This window comes from Dermacentor variabilis, chromosome 4, assembly GCF_050947875.1.
Source record: "Dermacentor variabilis isolate Ectoservices chromosome 4, ASM5094787v1, whole genome shotgun sequence".
Taxonomy (NCBI): domain Eukaryota; kingdom Metazoa; phylum Arthropoda; class Arachnida; order Ixodida; family Ixodidae; genus Dermacentor; species Dermacentor variabilis.
Genome location: NC_134571.1, coordinates 109,449,974 through 109,466,912, shown reverse-complemented (window position 1 = coordinate 109,466,912; position 16,939 = coordinate 109,449,974). Strand labels below are relative to the sequence as shown.

The 16,939-nt window shown below is 44.7% G+C and overlaps 1 protein-coding gene across 3 annotated transcripts in view; it reads left to right on the top strand.

Annotated features, from left to right (window-relative positions):
* LOC142579605 (proteasomal ubiquitin receptor ADRM1-like) overlaps window positions 1–16,939 on the top strand; it is a 31,550-nt gene that overhangs the window by 1,928 nt on the left and 12,683 nt on the right. For 2 of the 3 annotated variants that reach the window (XM_075689993.1, XM_075689992.1), the window contains exons 2-6: window positions 2,098–2,214; window positions 6,365–6,575; window positions 9,142–9,214; window positions 10,141–10,379; window positions 15,008–15,061. In XM_075689993.1, the coding sequence (XP_075546108.1) occupies window positions 2,098–2,214; window positions 6,365–6,575; window positions 9,142–9,214; window positions 10,141–10,379; window positions 15,008–15,061 (694 nt within the window). The remainder of the gene's footprint in view (window positions 1–2,097; window positions 2,215–6,364; window positions 6,576–9,141; window positions 9,215–10,140; window positions 10,380–15,007; window positions 15,062–16,939) is intronic. The other variant, XM_075689994.1, reaches the window with a different exon arrangement.

Below are 16,939 nucleotides of genomic sequence, written 5' to 3'. Positions count from 1 at the left end.
AGATTTAGTAATTGGGGGTCAAGTGCCGGAGGTCACTAGGAAAGTGCGAGTGGAAAGGTGTCCATTTTTCTTAGTTTTTTTCTTTAAATATGAAAATTGCATGTCACAAACCAATATTTTGTGCATCTGTGCTTCAGAATGAGGTGAAACCCTTTCCTCTCATCACTTAGGGATCAATCATAGCTGAAACCTTTGATTCGGGCAACCCACTCATCGAGGTCAGATAGTGTTCTTCAAGAGAAATGTGGGATTGGGACTGCTGATAAATTTTTGTTTGGAAGAAAGTTTTCAAGAATAACAAGCTCTACACTTTGAACAGTATTCTGAAATTTTCAGCTTTAACCTTGTATTTTGATCATTGAAAAGATGATGTTCTTAACGTGGTGTTGCATGTTAGCCCCAACATCTGTACAGCATGCCTCTGCCGTGCCAGTGGCATATCTGCAAAGCTCGCCTCTTGCCTGCACGAAATGTGTCATATGTGTGCAATGTCATGTTTTGGAGAAAGAAGGGAATTCATGTTGAAATGAAGCTTCTCAAATCCCACTACTTACAACAAAATTTCTTTATCAAATTAACCATGTTTAGCGCAAGAAGTGAGTTTGATACATGGTGTATACTATCTGCCTATGTAGTAATATAAAGTGGTGAGGACAGCTTGGCCTTAGTTTTTATGCAGTAACCTTGACACTTGATATATTTACAGATACCTTTCATGATTCATCAGTGCTTAGAAAAGGAGCTCAGATTTCTAGAGCATAAGCAAAATGGGAAAGTGTTAATCAGTTATTGTTAGTTAGGCCATTTGTGATCATTTTCCAGTATTTCAAATATTCATAACATTGCAGAAAAATAAGACGTTTATCACATGCCAGTGCTACACCACTGGCCAGTACTTAGCATCAGTACTTCAGGTCATTGGATGTCTCAACCATTAGCTGTTTGTATGTGAGGCTGTGCAGAGTGCTGATGGCACATTACTTTTGCTTTTTGGAGGCCAGCACTGCTACTGGAGCGCAAGCAGTGCCTTCTGCTTGACTCTGGGCCATGCTGCAGTGCATTGTATATTCTAATTCACTATGCTCCGCCACAACAGAATGTTACCTGTCATGATAGCTCAGTGGCTATGGCAGTCTACTGCCCAGCACAAGGTCACGGGTATAATTTCCGGCTGCACTGCCCATGTTCCAGTGGGCTTGAAATGCAAAAACGCCCATGTATCATACTTTTGGTGCACATTAAGAAACGCCAGGTGGTCCAAATTAACCCAGGGCCCTTTACTATGGCATCTCTGATAGCCTGCGTGTTGCTTTGAGGTGTTGAACATTCAACATCAATCAATTCATTTCAGGCCACGGGGGCCACATTTTCATGGGGGCGAAATACAAGAATGTTTGTGTATGTCGATTTACATTCTCAAATAACTCCAGGTGGTCAAAACTATAGGGAGCGCTCCACTACGACATCCCTCATAATTCAGTGTGCAGTTTCAAGACATTCAAGGTCTTAAGTTTTCAAAGCACCACTTTCTTTGCCTCTTCTCCGTGGTTTGCCATTCATAGCTGTTTCCTAGCCGAATATATCTGCGCGTATACATAGATAGCTTGGGCTATTTGGTACGTGCTGGTGGCTAAAGCTTTACCGGTGGCTGTCTTGCTGAGTAGACAACTTGTGCCGTTGGGCGTGTGTCGCTGGGCATGTGCCATTTGGCCAATCCCCCAGAATGGATATGCCACTATGACACGAGGGGTTATGAAGTCTTAAATGTATTTAGGTACACATCATACTTCTCTGTGCCGTTAACCTTTAGTCAACATTCTTCCCTCAGCAAGCATCTTACGTGACCTCCGTTCTCGTGACACAGGCAGCTAATGGCTACAGGCAACAAGGTTGTGCTCGTGTAATTTGATGTACTGCTACTGCCTCGCTAACTCAAACAGACTTCGCATAATATAGTTCCAAGTTGTGTTGCATCTGTGTTTCTTGATTGACAAGTTATAAGTGGGTGCCTCACACGCCGTGCTGGTTCACTTGGAATGCTAAAGCCTGCCTTTGTGTGTGTGTACATTTTCCATAATGTGGAAATGTGTTCCGCAGGACTTGATCATCTTCCCCGACGATGCAGAATTCAAGAAAGTGACCCAGTGCACTACAGGCCGCGTGTATGTGCTGAAGTTCAAGTCGTCCAGTCGTAGATGCTTTTATTGGATGCAGGTGAGGCAGGCTGGCTTTTTCCAAGTGCAGGTGTTCAGTGCGCTACGAATTGAATGCACAAGATTGATGTTTATTTATTATTTCTATATTTAAATTAAAACAATTTATCCTACGCTTTCCTTGGTGTCATTGACTGTTGGCTTCAATTGTGACTAACAAGAAAGTCGGGCCCCTCTATTCTCCTTCTTCTTGTTTGTCAACTTGGAGGCATCTGGCCCTTTGCCAGTTGTGACTCGGTGCATTCGTTGTGAAGCAATCAGCTCAGAAATGTAGGTAGTGCTGCAAAAATGAGCAGGGCTACAGCTGCGCTAGCACGAAACCAAAATTAAGGGCGGATTTCCTGTTTGCTATGGCTCTTTCTTAGAAAAGAACCACAAGAACACAGCTTCTTGTCTTTTCTGCATATGTTGTGCCTCATGTAAGTAAGAGCAAAGCTTTTGTGGCAAGCCCCCTTCTGTTGTTTTCCTTCAGTGTGAGACATCCAATCAACTCGCTGTTGACCAAGTACTGCGTTTACAAGAGCATAATGCAACTGCAAATCTAATGCAGGGTGCGAAGGGGACAGGCACATTTGATTGCATGAAAAAAATGATAATGTTTTGTTTATAGCACAAAGTAAGCCTGTGCAATGTATCTGCACTGTTTTAGAGTGGCACCTTTTATTATACTACAATGCGTGCAGGCGTTGGGGTAATGCCCATCACCTACGAGATCTTGTCAGGCCCCGGCTCCAGCTTGGGTTCAGATTGCAGTAGTGGATTGCCCATCGCTCAGTCTTTAAATGTTATAACAGTAGGGTGTTACACCACGCTGAGGTACCACATGGGCAGCTGGCATGTTTGCAAAGTGAAGCCATGTGGAAAGGCATAGCTCTTGTGGATCAGCTTATTGGGTCTATATTAGTGGAAAGAGCATTATTATTTCAACTGGATTTCTTTGCACAATAGCACCCCATTGCCCTTTCAATGAGCTCCTCTTGCTGTTCACAAACCAGCACCCCTTGCCACTGGGGTTGGCGCTTCCACAAAGCTTAGTCATCTGGCAGCCTGGCTTACTTTGTGCTGAATTCTGCCAGCGACACAAAATCAGTACAATATCGGACACATGTTCATAGATTAGATATAAACAAATGCAGAGAACCATGTGTGCTCCTGCACGGCAAGCAATATAATAATTTTTTTTTAATAATCGTATCCTAGTGAATATTTGAATTTTGAATACCTAGTTCTCGTATCGAACACAAATATTCAGAATATAATATTCAATGGTGTTCAGTATTTTTGATTATCTGCACACCATTACTTCTTTATCATTGCTCTTTCCTCTTGATCCCATTATGTAATGCCCTTTAAGTTGCCCTTAGAGTAGCACTGATGTAACATTTTCGGTTTACTTGTTATGCTAAATGAAGGTCAAAGCCTCCTACACTTTTGAAGAATGCTGGCAAGTATCGGATTGCCCTTAATAATTTACTGTAATGCTTGTTCCTATGAACTAGTTGGAGTGCCAAGGAAAGGGGATCATGACATTGTGATACATTGACTGGCTCTTGTGCCATGCTACCTGCGATGCCTGCTGCACTAGCCCTGTGGCTATGACATTGCGCCGCTGAGCTTGAGCTGGCGAGTTCGATGCTGGCTTCAGTGGCTGAATTTCGTGAAATGCAGAAAACACTCAGGTACTTGGGTTTAGGTGCATGTCAAAGAACCCTACGTGGTCAAAACTAATTCGGAGTCTCCCACTAAGGTGTGCTTCATAATGAGATCATGTTTTTTTATTGTAATACCCCGTAATCAAAATTTTAAATTATTATTACCTCATGAGAGTGCAGCCAGCACTCTTGTTTTTCTTCTTGACGAGCAATGTCATCATGCCTAGAATTGTTACTACACGACACCATCAAATTTTGCTCTGTATCATCACATCACGTAAATGTCAACGATATGAAGTCTGGTGTTGTGATTAATTTGGCATCATATTGAAATGAGTGTTTTCAAACCTTGAAACTTGCCAACTGTCACCCTTTTATGTGCATAGTAAAGCATGGTACAAGTGGTCTCAGGAGGATATCCTCCGGAAATCCCTCGTACATTATCTTGCACGTTGCTTTCAATCCTTTTCAGAGTTCATTCAGGAGCTATCGTGTAACCTATTCACACTGTACATGAAGTCAGAGGCCTGTGGAAGTGTATGGAAGGGGTTTATTCATGCTGCCAGCTTTCGAGAAAAATGGCACTAGTTGACATAGGCCTTTGTGTTGTCACAGACAGCGAAGAACAACCATGAAGTATGTTTCGAATACAGTAAAACTTCGTTAAACCGTACCCGCTTAAACAGTAGTTTCGTTTTAAAACTAGTAAAGTCAAATCCCCGACTCGGCGGCCATTGAACATAATGTGTTTTGTATCCGCATAAACCGTACCAACTTATTGCGGACGCATCGGTTAAAACGTATCGTTTCAACTTTTCGGCGCGCAAACACGGTGGTGCGTTGTCTCCATCGGGTGGCCCGGCAGAACAACAAGCCTCAGAGATCGGAACAACGGCCTCCAAGCACCCTGTGCGTTTGCGCGTGAAGCCACATCACCATCAGCATCATTTTGACGCCGTGTGAGAGAGCGTTATGGCGTCGTGCAAGCGAGGACTCGCGTCATTCCCAAGCTCGGATAAAAAACGACGCCGGGTGCTCAGCATAGAAGAAAAATTAGACATTGTTCGTGCTATCAAACGAGACACGAAGAAGTCGGCGCTGGCACGCGACAAGGATCTGCTGTTGACTACGGTGTATGGCATTTGGAATGCGAAGAAGTTGCTCGGCAGCACTGCTGCGACCGCGAAGACATGTCGGCTACGAAGTTCGACTTTTCGCCATCGTTGCCTCTGTTGTTGCCGAAGTGTCGCCTAGCGACAGTGATAAGGACGACACGGAAAGCGACAGCATGGGCGATTCAGGCCTGACAGTGGCAGAAGCTACGCGTTACGTCAGCCTAATGAATGCAATCGTTGCGACAAGAACAGGGGCGTGATAACGTAACTCTATTCTAAACGAAAAGTATTCCAAACAAAATGAAAATGCGCCCCCAGGACTTCTGCAGCACTACTGCGTGCGTGCACGGAGAATACGTAATGCCAACGAGGAATCTGCCATGCGAGTGTTTCCCGAGAAGAGGGGGCTGGCTGAAAAGCTGGCACGCAGCTTCAGTAAGTTTGAGGCCGCTGTCGTTGTGCTAAGCCACCGCGGCATCAAACGAAAATAACACTTTTGTCGCGCGAAGTAAATAAATACTGCATGTTTTTCTCCCCTTTCATTGCACTCTTTCCGAGTTCCGTTTTCGACAGGCAAGTCGGCGATCTCATGCTATTTCGGTTAAACAGTCCTACCGTTTAGTGCATAGTTTTTCCGAGCTCTGGCCAACTTCGGTTTAACGAGGTTTCACTGTACCATGAAAAGACATGAAAATCTCGGATGCAGCGCGAACATGGCAACCCACCACATGATCTTGCATCTTCATCTCTCTGTTTAAGCAAATAAAAGCAGTTTTTATGCACTTCTGGCGTTCAACTGGGATATTTCAACAAAAAATTGGTTTTTCACGTTTATCACGTGAAAAAAAAAATAATAAATCCGCGTGTTGATAAAATTGTACTAGTGAGTAATAAGAACTGACTCACAAAGCACTTGTGCCCTTCCGTGGCCTATGAGTCTTGGGAAGGTATTGTTACGTGAATGAAGGAATAAGAACTGGAGACTATTTACAAAGTGTATTTACAAAGGATAATGCAGCGCTAGCCAGTTCAGCCGGCAGCTCGAGAGCCAGAGCCCGTTCGTCGTCTTCGTCGGGGCGCCCGCGTGCATTGGCCACAAGAAACGTGCAATATGCATGTATCAATATGATGATGGTGATTACGATCACACAATGTCCACATTGCATTGTTTGTGTAACGAATCTTGATTCATGTTGCCAGCGCAATAGAAATGGGACACAAAGTGGAGACGTAGTGCTTTGCAGTTACATCTCCTCTTTGTCCCGTTTCTATCGCTCTAGTAACAGGAATCAAGAATCTCGCAACTAACTAGCCCATTTAAAGGCAGTACTGGTGCAACAGCAACATGATTTTATTTGTGAAAGGTGTCCTGATGCGCCTGCAGGAACCGAAGGAGGACAAAGATGATGAGCTGGTGCGTAAGGTGAATGAGTACCTCAACAATCCGCCTGTGCCAGGCTCTAGCCGTGGGGCTGGATCCAGTGGTGCTGGCGGTTCGGGCTCGCACCTGCACTCAGAGCTGCCCAACATTGGGGATGACGATCTACAGAACCTGCTGAACAACATGAGTCAGACCCAGCTTGTGCAGCTGCTCGGTGCGTTGGGGTGCATTACATGAAAACACGAGTTTCAGCACACTGTTGCTGTGCCGTCTGCACATTTCTTTCTCTTAAGTCAATTAGAATATTGTCTATACCCGTTGATCTCTCATCCAAACCGCTCTCTTTCTGTCTCTTAAAGTTATGCCTAAGGGCAAACAATGCAGAAGGTTCAGAAAAAAAAAAAAGACACAGGACACGGTGTCGATTATGAACTATACAGTCGTGGATTAATTTTTTCGGTTGACTGATTTTTTGTACTTGCTTGGTTACTCCAACTTCCTTGCGGCGCCATCACACTTTTCATAAACCAATGAATAGAGGTGATTGAAAATTTGGACACCTGTATGGTGTCTTGCTCGATTTTTTTCAGACATGATTTGCACGCACGAGATCACCAAGATGGCTGTGAACCAAGTTTGTACCATTGCTTTCATTGGCAGTTCCTTTTTAGGCTTTCAAAATGTTGTTTTGTTGCTATAAATTGATTTGTATCGACTTTGAACCTAAATTTAGCTTCAGTAGCAGACAACCCACGGGCCAGTGCTGGTTAGGCCTAATGCCTGGCCAGTGTTGGGCACTGTGAACATGATAAAAATTTGCCACAGGCTGGTGGGAAGATTGTGACTAATTTGTTTGTACGAGTGGCTCATTGGTGATTGGGCCTGACACGCACGGGCAACTGCTCTGAGAACACCTACTGAGATAATTTGTGCACTTTGACAGGAATGGGTGAGCTTGCGTGTAGGCAGAAAGGTCTGAGCTGAATTCGCACGAAATGGCCTAAACTGCCACACCACACTGTAAAGGTTGCATGCGGCGTCTGTACATGGTGACATGCAATGCACATCAGGTTGTGCGATGGCAAATGCAAGATGCACCTCGACATTGACCATCATGAAATTGGAAGTGAATATATTACGTCACAGAAGCACAATACCGAGAAAAAGTCTGCTGATCAATTTTCCGTGCCACTTGGCTTGTAAGAAATAAAAAAAAAAATTCTTTTAAAATTCATTTTATCTGACTGCCCAATTTTTCGGACATTTTTGTGATCTCGTCAGTGGCTGAAGAATCAGTTGGCAATTGGACCAAATGACTACCATCTGGATGCACACACATAGAAAGTAAGCAAAGAAACAACCTGAAGGCAGCACACAGTAGAAATGCAACAACTAAGTTCTAACCATAAAAATGTCATTTTCTTTTTCTTTCACATACTCTGATGACGTGCTTACGAAAGAAAGCCTGCTATGATGTGCAGGTTAAGCATTAAACACTTCATGTTTATATTGCTCTTGCCATGCCCTGAGCATGCACGCACACTCTCAAAACTCTCACAAGCTCGCATGTGCCACAGTGAGCGGCCATAATGTCGTGTGCTCTTAAAGTGAAGCTTTCTTAACGAACCTACCAACCATTATAGAAATATGATAGGTGCCAGTGATACTAGCCCAAACTGTGAATGCTGTGAGGTGCCAGAAACACTTGAACATATATTTTGCGTGTGTCCCGCGTACGCGCAAGAACGACAGCAACTTGTCTCTTCCATAGCAAACATCCATGAGAGACCGCTATCGGACGAGTTTCTTTTAGGTCCTTGGCCTAATGCAACCAGCGCAGTCCTGGTAACAAGAGCCGCTGTAGCTTTTCTCCAAGCCACTGGGCTGGACGCACGCCTTTAGAGATACCACAACTCTGTGAATTTGTATATACGCATCTCTTCCTTATAGCATCATCATTCATCAGCCCTTTCCCTCCCCGTACCTTTTCCCCAGAGTAGAGTAGCAGGCCAGAGCAAGTTATAGCTCAGGCCGACCTCTCTGCCTTTCTGTAAATAAATTTCTCTCTCTCTCTCTACCTGGGCTTTGCTGACCGTGGCTGCTCTGCTGTTTGCTGAATAACTCTCACGTGTCAAATAAAATTAAACAATTGCATTTCTGATGGTGGGATCGAATGTCAGTTTCTCAGCACAATAACCCAACGTTCTAACCATTAGGCTACACTCGCACGCATAGTTTCGCACACCAATGCCAAGTAGCTCTTTGAGACGATTGGTGCTCGTGTCTTGTCACGTAGTGGCATGTGCGAGACGGCATACGCGTACAAAAGCACTTGCATGTGCCAGTTTCCATTAGGCGACATACGCAGGAATGAAATGGCCAACTATTTCTCAGCCTTACCACTGTCTGTCTCATCGTACTTCTCTTATCATGCACCTCCCCTCGCCATTCTTCCCTCGACAAACATCAAACATTGCTTTTGGCATCTCTGCCATGACGTCTCACAGCGTGCACTCACCTGGACTGCTGTTTGCGTTTCGGCACATCTTATGACCAGCATTAACAAACATTTCATGACACTAAAATTCTATCTCCTAAGGTGCGGGAACACAAACATTACATAACATTACACATTGCTTAGGATGACAATAAGGACACTTGTATGCATTGCGCTTACTTTTATGACATTTAATTTGCTGCTTCACGAAAGAAGCTTCGCTTCACATGCAATGTGCGTGTTGGATCGGCGCGCACTTATTCTCAATGTGTTTTGTCTTCAGGTGGTATTGGGGGTGTTGGAGGAGTGGCCAACCTGACTTCTCTGCTGGGTGGAGGGCGATCAGGAAGCCAGAGGTGTGTACAGGTGGTGTAGGATACTGCATGCCACGTTATTTTGACATCTACCTTGGGTGCTTGGGGATCTGAGGAACTCTGATGCTGTGCACGAGGTTGTGGGTTCGATTCCCTGCTGCCACTGCTGCGTTTTTAATGGTTCAGAATGCAAAAAGTGCTTGTTTACTGTGCTCCGGGTGCACATTAAGGATCGAAATTGGTCCCGGACCACCCCCACCTTGGTGTCCTTCGTAACACACTGTGCAGTTTCGGGATTTTGAGTCCCATAGTTAAATTTTTAATAATTAATTGTCTACTGTGATGTCAGAAAAGACAGCCCCCCCAAGAAAGGCAGAACTTTGTGATGAAGACGGCACAAAAGTTCGCATAAATGTAGCATACTTTCCTGTAGATGACTTGGTTCAGGAGACTGCAGTGAAGTGACAACTGATTTGCCAGATATACCTTCGCATTCAAGACTCACTGGCACACCTGGGGCATGCGAGCACCATTCGGCCGGAGTCACCGGTATTGAAAAACCAAGGGCATTATGCTGGTTTATAAAAGCAGGCTTGCGAGCCTTCCAGCTGCAGTAACCTGCTGCTCATAGCATGCTGTAACTGCAAGAAGATACATAGCTCAAAATAAATAGCACTGCAAAGAAACAACTTTCAACTTGTGCACTGAAAGATCTTGGAGCTGATGTGCTGGGGCTAACGTCATATCCTCTAGCCGCCAGGTGCAGGAGTCATCTGCTTAGGTGCTATTTAAAGGCTATTCATAAGAGAATTATACCTTTATCAGCACCGGGGATTTGCAAAAGTTGCTTCAGTGGTATATGCTACTCATCTATAGCCAATTTAGCTGAACTGAAAGTTTGCTGTGGTTGGCCCTTAAGGTAACTTGCAAAGGTATTAGCTTGCCTCATTCTCATTTCTCTCTGCTAGTGGCACACCGGCCACTGCAGGTGCAGCTGCCTCCGAGGCCGTCTCGGCAACCACAGTCTCGCCTCCATCCCAGAGCACGACGGCAAGCTCAACCGCCACGGCCACGGCCACCACCGACACCACTGCTGCAGCAGCTTCCACTCCTGCGACGACGGCTGGCAGCTCAAGCGGTGGTGCTGCCGCGTCTGGCCCCGCCATTCAGCTGAGCGACCTCCAAAGCATCCTCTCTGGCATCAAGGGTGAGTGGCAAGCATAGCTTTTTATAATCACTGTATAAACGTGTGTAAGGGTCGCATCCTGTATGTAACTTTGATGAGGTTCAACCCTTGCACACAAGTGGGCCATTTTGGTTCAATTTTCCCGGCAATGCGTAACAAAGGAGCCTATGCTATTATTTTCACAATGCATTTATTTGTTCATGCTTGCACATCAGGTACGTGGTGGGTGGCTAGTCATCTCAGCTATCACAGCTTCTGCTGCTCAGGCTTGACTTAGCAGCACACTCATGGATGCAGTCGTCCTCCATGCTGTCCATGATTTTGAAATGCCTGTGACATCTATCGGGGTGTCTACCAACCGGGAAAACCAGGAATTCTCAGGGAATTTGAATAGTATGGGAATACTCAGGGAAAACTTGGGGAATTTGTGCTTCTATCAGGGAAAATTAGCTGTAACTTTATTGAAAAGGAACGAAAGTCGTGTGAATGCTGGCTCCAGTAACAGAGGAATCACAATGAATCATCATTGACGCCGTGCCATCGGCACGAGGTATTGCCAGAGCAGTTAACGACTGATTTTCCGGACGCCTGATTTTTCAAACATGCCCGATAATTCGCACGGCTTTGCGGCACCACCACGTACTCCATATAGTCAATGTATATTGCCCTAACTGCAGGTCTGAAATGGCATTAATCAAAGCCACCACCGCCGTCATTTTGATTATTTCGCCCCCTCGAACTGGCAGTCTTGCACGCAGATCCGCTGGCAGCCGTAGCCACCACCGCGGCAGCGTTAGGCCTAGCTGCTTCTACGTTTGCTATTAAGATTCTTGTCGTGCGGTGCCGTGTTTTTCGTTGAAAGAATTCGCCGCTGTCAGCAATGGCACCGACTCCGCCTTTGTAATCCTCGCGGTTGGCTTCGAAGCTTGCAGAGCACAGCGCGTTGCGTAATGCCAGTCTCCGAAAGTTAGCTCCGCCTCAGTACAGCAGCATAACAAGCGCGGGAAGAGGCAATTGTCATGGGATATGTATGTATTCCTTAATTGTACATGCGTACACCTCCGTCTTCTGTCACAGTACGAGCACCGACGTGCCTAACAAGTGTACTGCTGCCTAATAAGTGTACTGGCAAGAGCTTTTTTGGACATGCCTGTGACAATTTTAGCCCTTAAGGGCAGTTAAAGATGTGGATTCATTTTTCTCGGACTGCCTGATTTTTCGAATGTTTTCGCGGCCCCCTAGGGAGTTCGAAAAATCGGACATTGATTGTTCAACTGATCAAAAGGATGCTTCAAATGATCCATGAGGTGGACGCGTGGCAGAAGGAGGAAGAGAACAGAAAGGACTGACGCACTGAGGAATTAACGGGAAAGGAAGCGTGCCGCCGCCTCTTTGAAGGAGCTTGAGCTCAAAAAACAAAGTGTTGGCTGACGCGGGGATGCAGGCGTCCCTCATCCAAACCAAAATAAACTCTTTAAAGCAGTGAAACCCAACACTGAGATGTTGTGTACAGGCTGAGAGTATGTCAGGACAGTTGAGGTTGACTTTCCAGCTGCTGAGAGAGAATCTTAGTTGTGACAAAGTTCAGGTCTCATACCGATGAGCTTGCTGTCAGTTGATAGAAATAGCTCATATTCAAAAATATTTACTTATGTATGCATCTCCTTTTCATTCGTATTTGAAAATGTTCGACTCAATTTGGAATGAGTTTTACCGTTTTTTTCGCTGTTCATTTTACTAACACCTTCCTTGTTTCCTTTTTAAATAAAATAGATATTACTCCTTACTATTCAAACTGGATTAAGTCATTCTTTTGTTTCAACATGCCTACTAGAGAGTGACAGCATCGGGCAACATGGTGTCAGCTTGTCTTGACATAAAACAAAGTTCTGGCTCATTCACGGAATTTTGCAGAGGTTCTCAGGGAAAACCTGGAGAACTTGAGGAATTCGGAAATGTCAACTTGGTAGACACCCTGTTTATACATAAGTGTGGCCCTTGCATGGGCTTGGCCCTTGCATGAACGTGGACACTATATGAGTGCATATGGTATCTAGAGGGAAACTGGCGCAGCTGTGCTGTTTGCATGGGATGCTCAGGCATGAAAGCAAGAAATGGAAATATGTTACATTGTTGTTACGTTGTACAGTAAAACCTTGTTAATTCGGATTTCATCAGACCCCAAAAAATTGCCCGTATTAGCCGAATGTCGAATTAGCGAAGGTATCAAGAAAACAAACTAATGCGTTACTACGTCAACACGGTTTTATTCACTAAATAAATCGGTAAATCCTGTTTCTATTTTGCTCAAAAGCAGTGCAGAAGCTGCACTTCTCATCACGTGACCAATTATTGCTGTTAGCGGCGAAGGCCTTGAAAATTCCTTTGCAGTGCAGCCGCACTTTTCACTACCGTACACACGTCCCAATTATTTGTTCACCAGTTGCCGGCAGATTGCCATCCATTGCGGTGCAGCCAGTGCTGGTCATCCTCGACAACTTTGCACAGAGTCAAAACGAAACTACTGTGCAGCGGCCGCTGCAGACGAAACCACAGTTGCCGTCAACGTGATCATGGATGGCGACTACTTAGTTATGAAGGCACTTGGCCGACTTGATGTTGTGCACTGCGGTAAACGAGAGTATATAGGCATGAAGCATTCTAGCACTGCTGTCATTCACGTACAATTTCTGCTAATGACATGGTGACACAGACTCTGCTGCTTCGTTAGGTTGAATGCTAGCGCCGTTTTTGTGCTTTTGCGTCGCACATTAGCGGCACTCCTCGCTCACCAAGCTCTGAGAGTTGTCCGAATGAACCGATGGGTGGCCAAGTACGTCTGAATGAATGAGTTTCATTGCATTAAACAATGCATATGCCTGCCGAGACCAGAGGACTAGTCTAAATTGTCAGATTTTCCGAATTAAGGAAGTTTTAATGTATGATGTAACATAAACTTCAGAATTTATAGTTATATAGAAGGAGTTGTCACATAGATGTCACACATCTGAACCTAATTGCCATGGAAAGAGTGGAGTAACATGTTTGTATGACCACACTCTTGCAGATAGCGTAATACCAGTGGAACAGCAGTGACCTATTGGAAGCCACAAAGCGTTTATGAACAATGCATGATTTGACACAGCGTCAGCTCCATGTGTTTTAAATTTGTAATAGTACATATAGGGAGAAGCTATTTGGTAGGTAGCATGGGTCAAAAGGCACTTCTACAAAACATGCAGAGTGATAAATTTGTAATATGAATATTGAATTAAACGTGGAGTATTTTCTGTGTGATACAAAACATGTTAAGGAATAGAGTTAAAAGGAAAAATGACTCATTTCCTTTAAGTGTGATTTCAAAGTTCGTTCAGCTGGCAAAAAAAATTAGCGAGAAATAAAAGGTGAAGTGAAAGATCACCACGGTTGACAGTACACTTAAACCTCGATATAACAAAGCCGGTAAAATCGGCAGTTTGCTTTGTTATACCGAAATTTCATTCTACTGGATTCAGGAAGGGGCTGCGGAATTTTCCCGAATTATCAGGCAATCGAAAAGCAAATTTGAATGAGAAAACAATTCATTTTGATAAATTTGGGAGCAGGCAATGTATGATGTGGTTTCATGTTACGTACGTTGACAATATCTTCTCGGCGGTACAGATTAAGTGAAGCCAGCCACACTTTCACGTGCACTCGGTCCCTGCGGCTGATAGTGTCGCCCGCACTGGGACAATGTTATCAGGAAAAGTGCTGGCAGTGGGGAGCAAATACTTTGTCTGCCTCTCGCTCCAATGGGTCAGCAAAACTTGAGATTACGCAACCTCCAGTACTAAATGCGCAGTAAGACAGCTTACATGGTTCTACGCTATTTTGCACGTCCATTCTTTGCGTATGCGGCAGATTACCTCTAAAGCAGGGTGTGCGGCTGCGTATGCGCTCAGTCACGCTTACAGCCATGTGCAGCCAAGGTCGAGACGTGTGCCAACTTACACCCCCTCCACCCTCCGGTCCCCTCGCGCGCGCGTGCTTGATCGCATTAATGTGAGCTCGTTACGTTCCCCCTCTTTCCCTTTGGTCGCCCGGAAGGGCACCACTTGTGAAGCCACCATCTTTCTTCTCTCACCCTCGCACACTTTCACTCGTACCTAAAGTACGCAGGGCGCGGGTCGCTATAGGATTTTATCGCAACTTAGACTTTATGCGGAACATGATGTGGCTCAACTTCAGCGGTTGCTCTTGTTGCGCGGTGAGCGACTTGAGAGGTGCATTTGCAAGCAGCCACTTTTAATTCATTGATTTGACCCTCTGCATCCGCAAAAGTTTCCATCTATTGTCTCGGCATTCCTTTGCGGTGGCGGTGAAATTTCGTTATGTTGAAATGGCATACAAACGCACTTCGTTACATTGAGGTTCTAAATACATGGTGTTCTGTGGACAAGAGGTTATGAACAGGTAAATACTTCGTTAGAACTTCATTATATTGAAGATCGTTATATAGAGGTTTAACTGTATTTGATTGTATTGCCTGGGGCCACATAAACAATATTACGCTGCAATTGTGGCGAACCAGCAACTTTGTATTTGTTTAGGATTTCTTTCCCATGAAAAAAAATTTTTTTTGATTATTATGGTTCACTGTGTTGCAGTCCCGCCATCTGAGTCAGCTGGAGCAGAAGCCAGCAAGGAACAATCTGTCAATGGTGAGTGCCATAAATTGTATTGGTTTTCAGAGCTTTGAAGGATGAAGGGTAAGGGTTGTATAAGATCCTGTGCTGAAATGTGACCGTTGCAAGCTGTCTCAAGCATCATAACATCTTTTTTTAAATTCTGTCATCGTGCCATTAGAACGGAACCCCACCAGTTTTACTTCGGTGTGTATGAATACTGGAATTTCCGATTTTAAATCGAATAGTGAGCATTCAAATAATTCAGTTTGCGAATCGATTATCTAATATCCAATTTTTCTAATATTGGTACCTTCGGGAATGACCACCTGGCCGTGGTTGGTGCCCTGATGCACGCATCGTTCCCACAGCATGCAATCTCTCTCAGTACGAGGTTCATCCAGGTTGACGATACTGATCGAAACGATTAATGCAACGCTTACAGAAGGAACTACAACAGCAGCATCTATGAAAAGCATGAGAGCACGCACGAAAACCAGCCTGATTAGCCACCGAACGACATGCTGATTGCATCGAATGTACGAGCTCATTGTTCATGCGCACAGATTTGTGCAATTGGGAGCTTTCTATCCACGTGTGAGCACGCAGACAAACTTGGCACACATGCTTGCTGTAGTTGCCAGCTGCTCGACTGCAGGCCCAAACACTGCTTCAGTGGCTGCCACTCTAACCAGTACTTGCGATTTCATGACTGCTCACTGATGAGCCACCTGTAGGAACATGTTAGTGACAAGCTTTCTGTGACGGTTTGCGGCCTGTTGTCACATTGTCCGGCGACAAATTTTTGTCGTGGTCAGATCATTAGCCATACTGTCTAGCCCGTTGGGCCTAATCAGAGCTGCGTCATCGGGTGTCGATGACTAAAGTTACACAACTAAAGTTGTGGTTTGGTGCCGAATCGATGCAGATCTATTTGGAGCACCTGCACGACACTCTGAAAGCCGACAAACCGCCCAGCAAGCGAAAGCAAGTGTACAGGATGGCAACAAAGTTGTTTGCAGCCTCTACCTCCGTCAAGCACCATACATAAACTTGCCATGACCCTTCTGATTTCAGGATCTTCGACAGGTGGCAAATCACGCCAGACCTGATAATAAAATGATGCCTGCTTTTTAGTGTCGGAACCGGCTGCAGTTGACCCGTACAGCACCAATGATGGCTATGTGTGGAGCGATGATAGAGTAATGTGATGCACAGTCTTTTGTATGTCGTGCATATTGGCCTTACAGTAACCCACCTGCCATGAAGATGAGAAAGAACTTCTGTATTTTGGAGAAAAACTGGAAAACAAAACTTTCTGTGCAATAAAGGTCGCCATAAAACACAGGTCCACCATTAATTTGAAAACCTCATTGGTGTTCAGCACATCATAACATCACTAGTTATTTGGCTTCGGAAGAAAAAAAAGAAGTACTTGATTCCTTTCAGCAGGCATTCTATTGATATAAGGTATGTTCCAGACCTTCATATACTAGAACTGAGCTGTGATCAGTACTGCCATACTAATTTAGATTTCCCTTTAATAAGAGAAGAACAAAGTGCGTCTCTTGATTTCTATGTACCTAAGTTACTGATAGCTTGCTGCAGTCTTGTTATGCAATGCTATGAGACTGCTGAGCAAGTGCGACACAGTGTTTTCTTGCCCAAAATTTATAAGCATTAAATTTGTCGGCTTCTGTTAATTATACCCTCATGGGACTGGCAAAATTGATTGAATTAAACACGATGCCGAAAAAATGGCAAGACACATCGCTGATTAATTTGGCTGTAGCTGACTGGTTCTAACACACCCCTGAATCAAACACGTTCCCACTTTTTATGAGTCCAAAGTAGAAAAATAACATAGCAATGACATTAAAGATCCTGAGTAAAGTAGAAGTCTAATGCGCACTC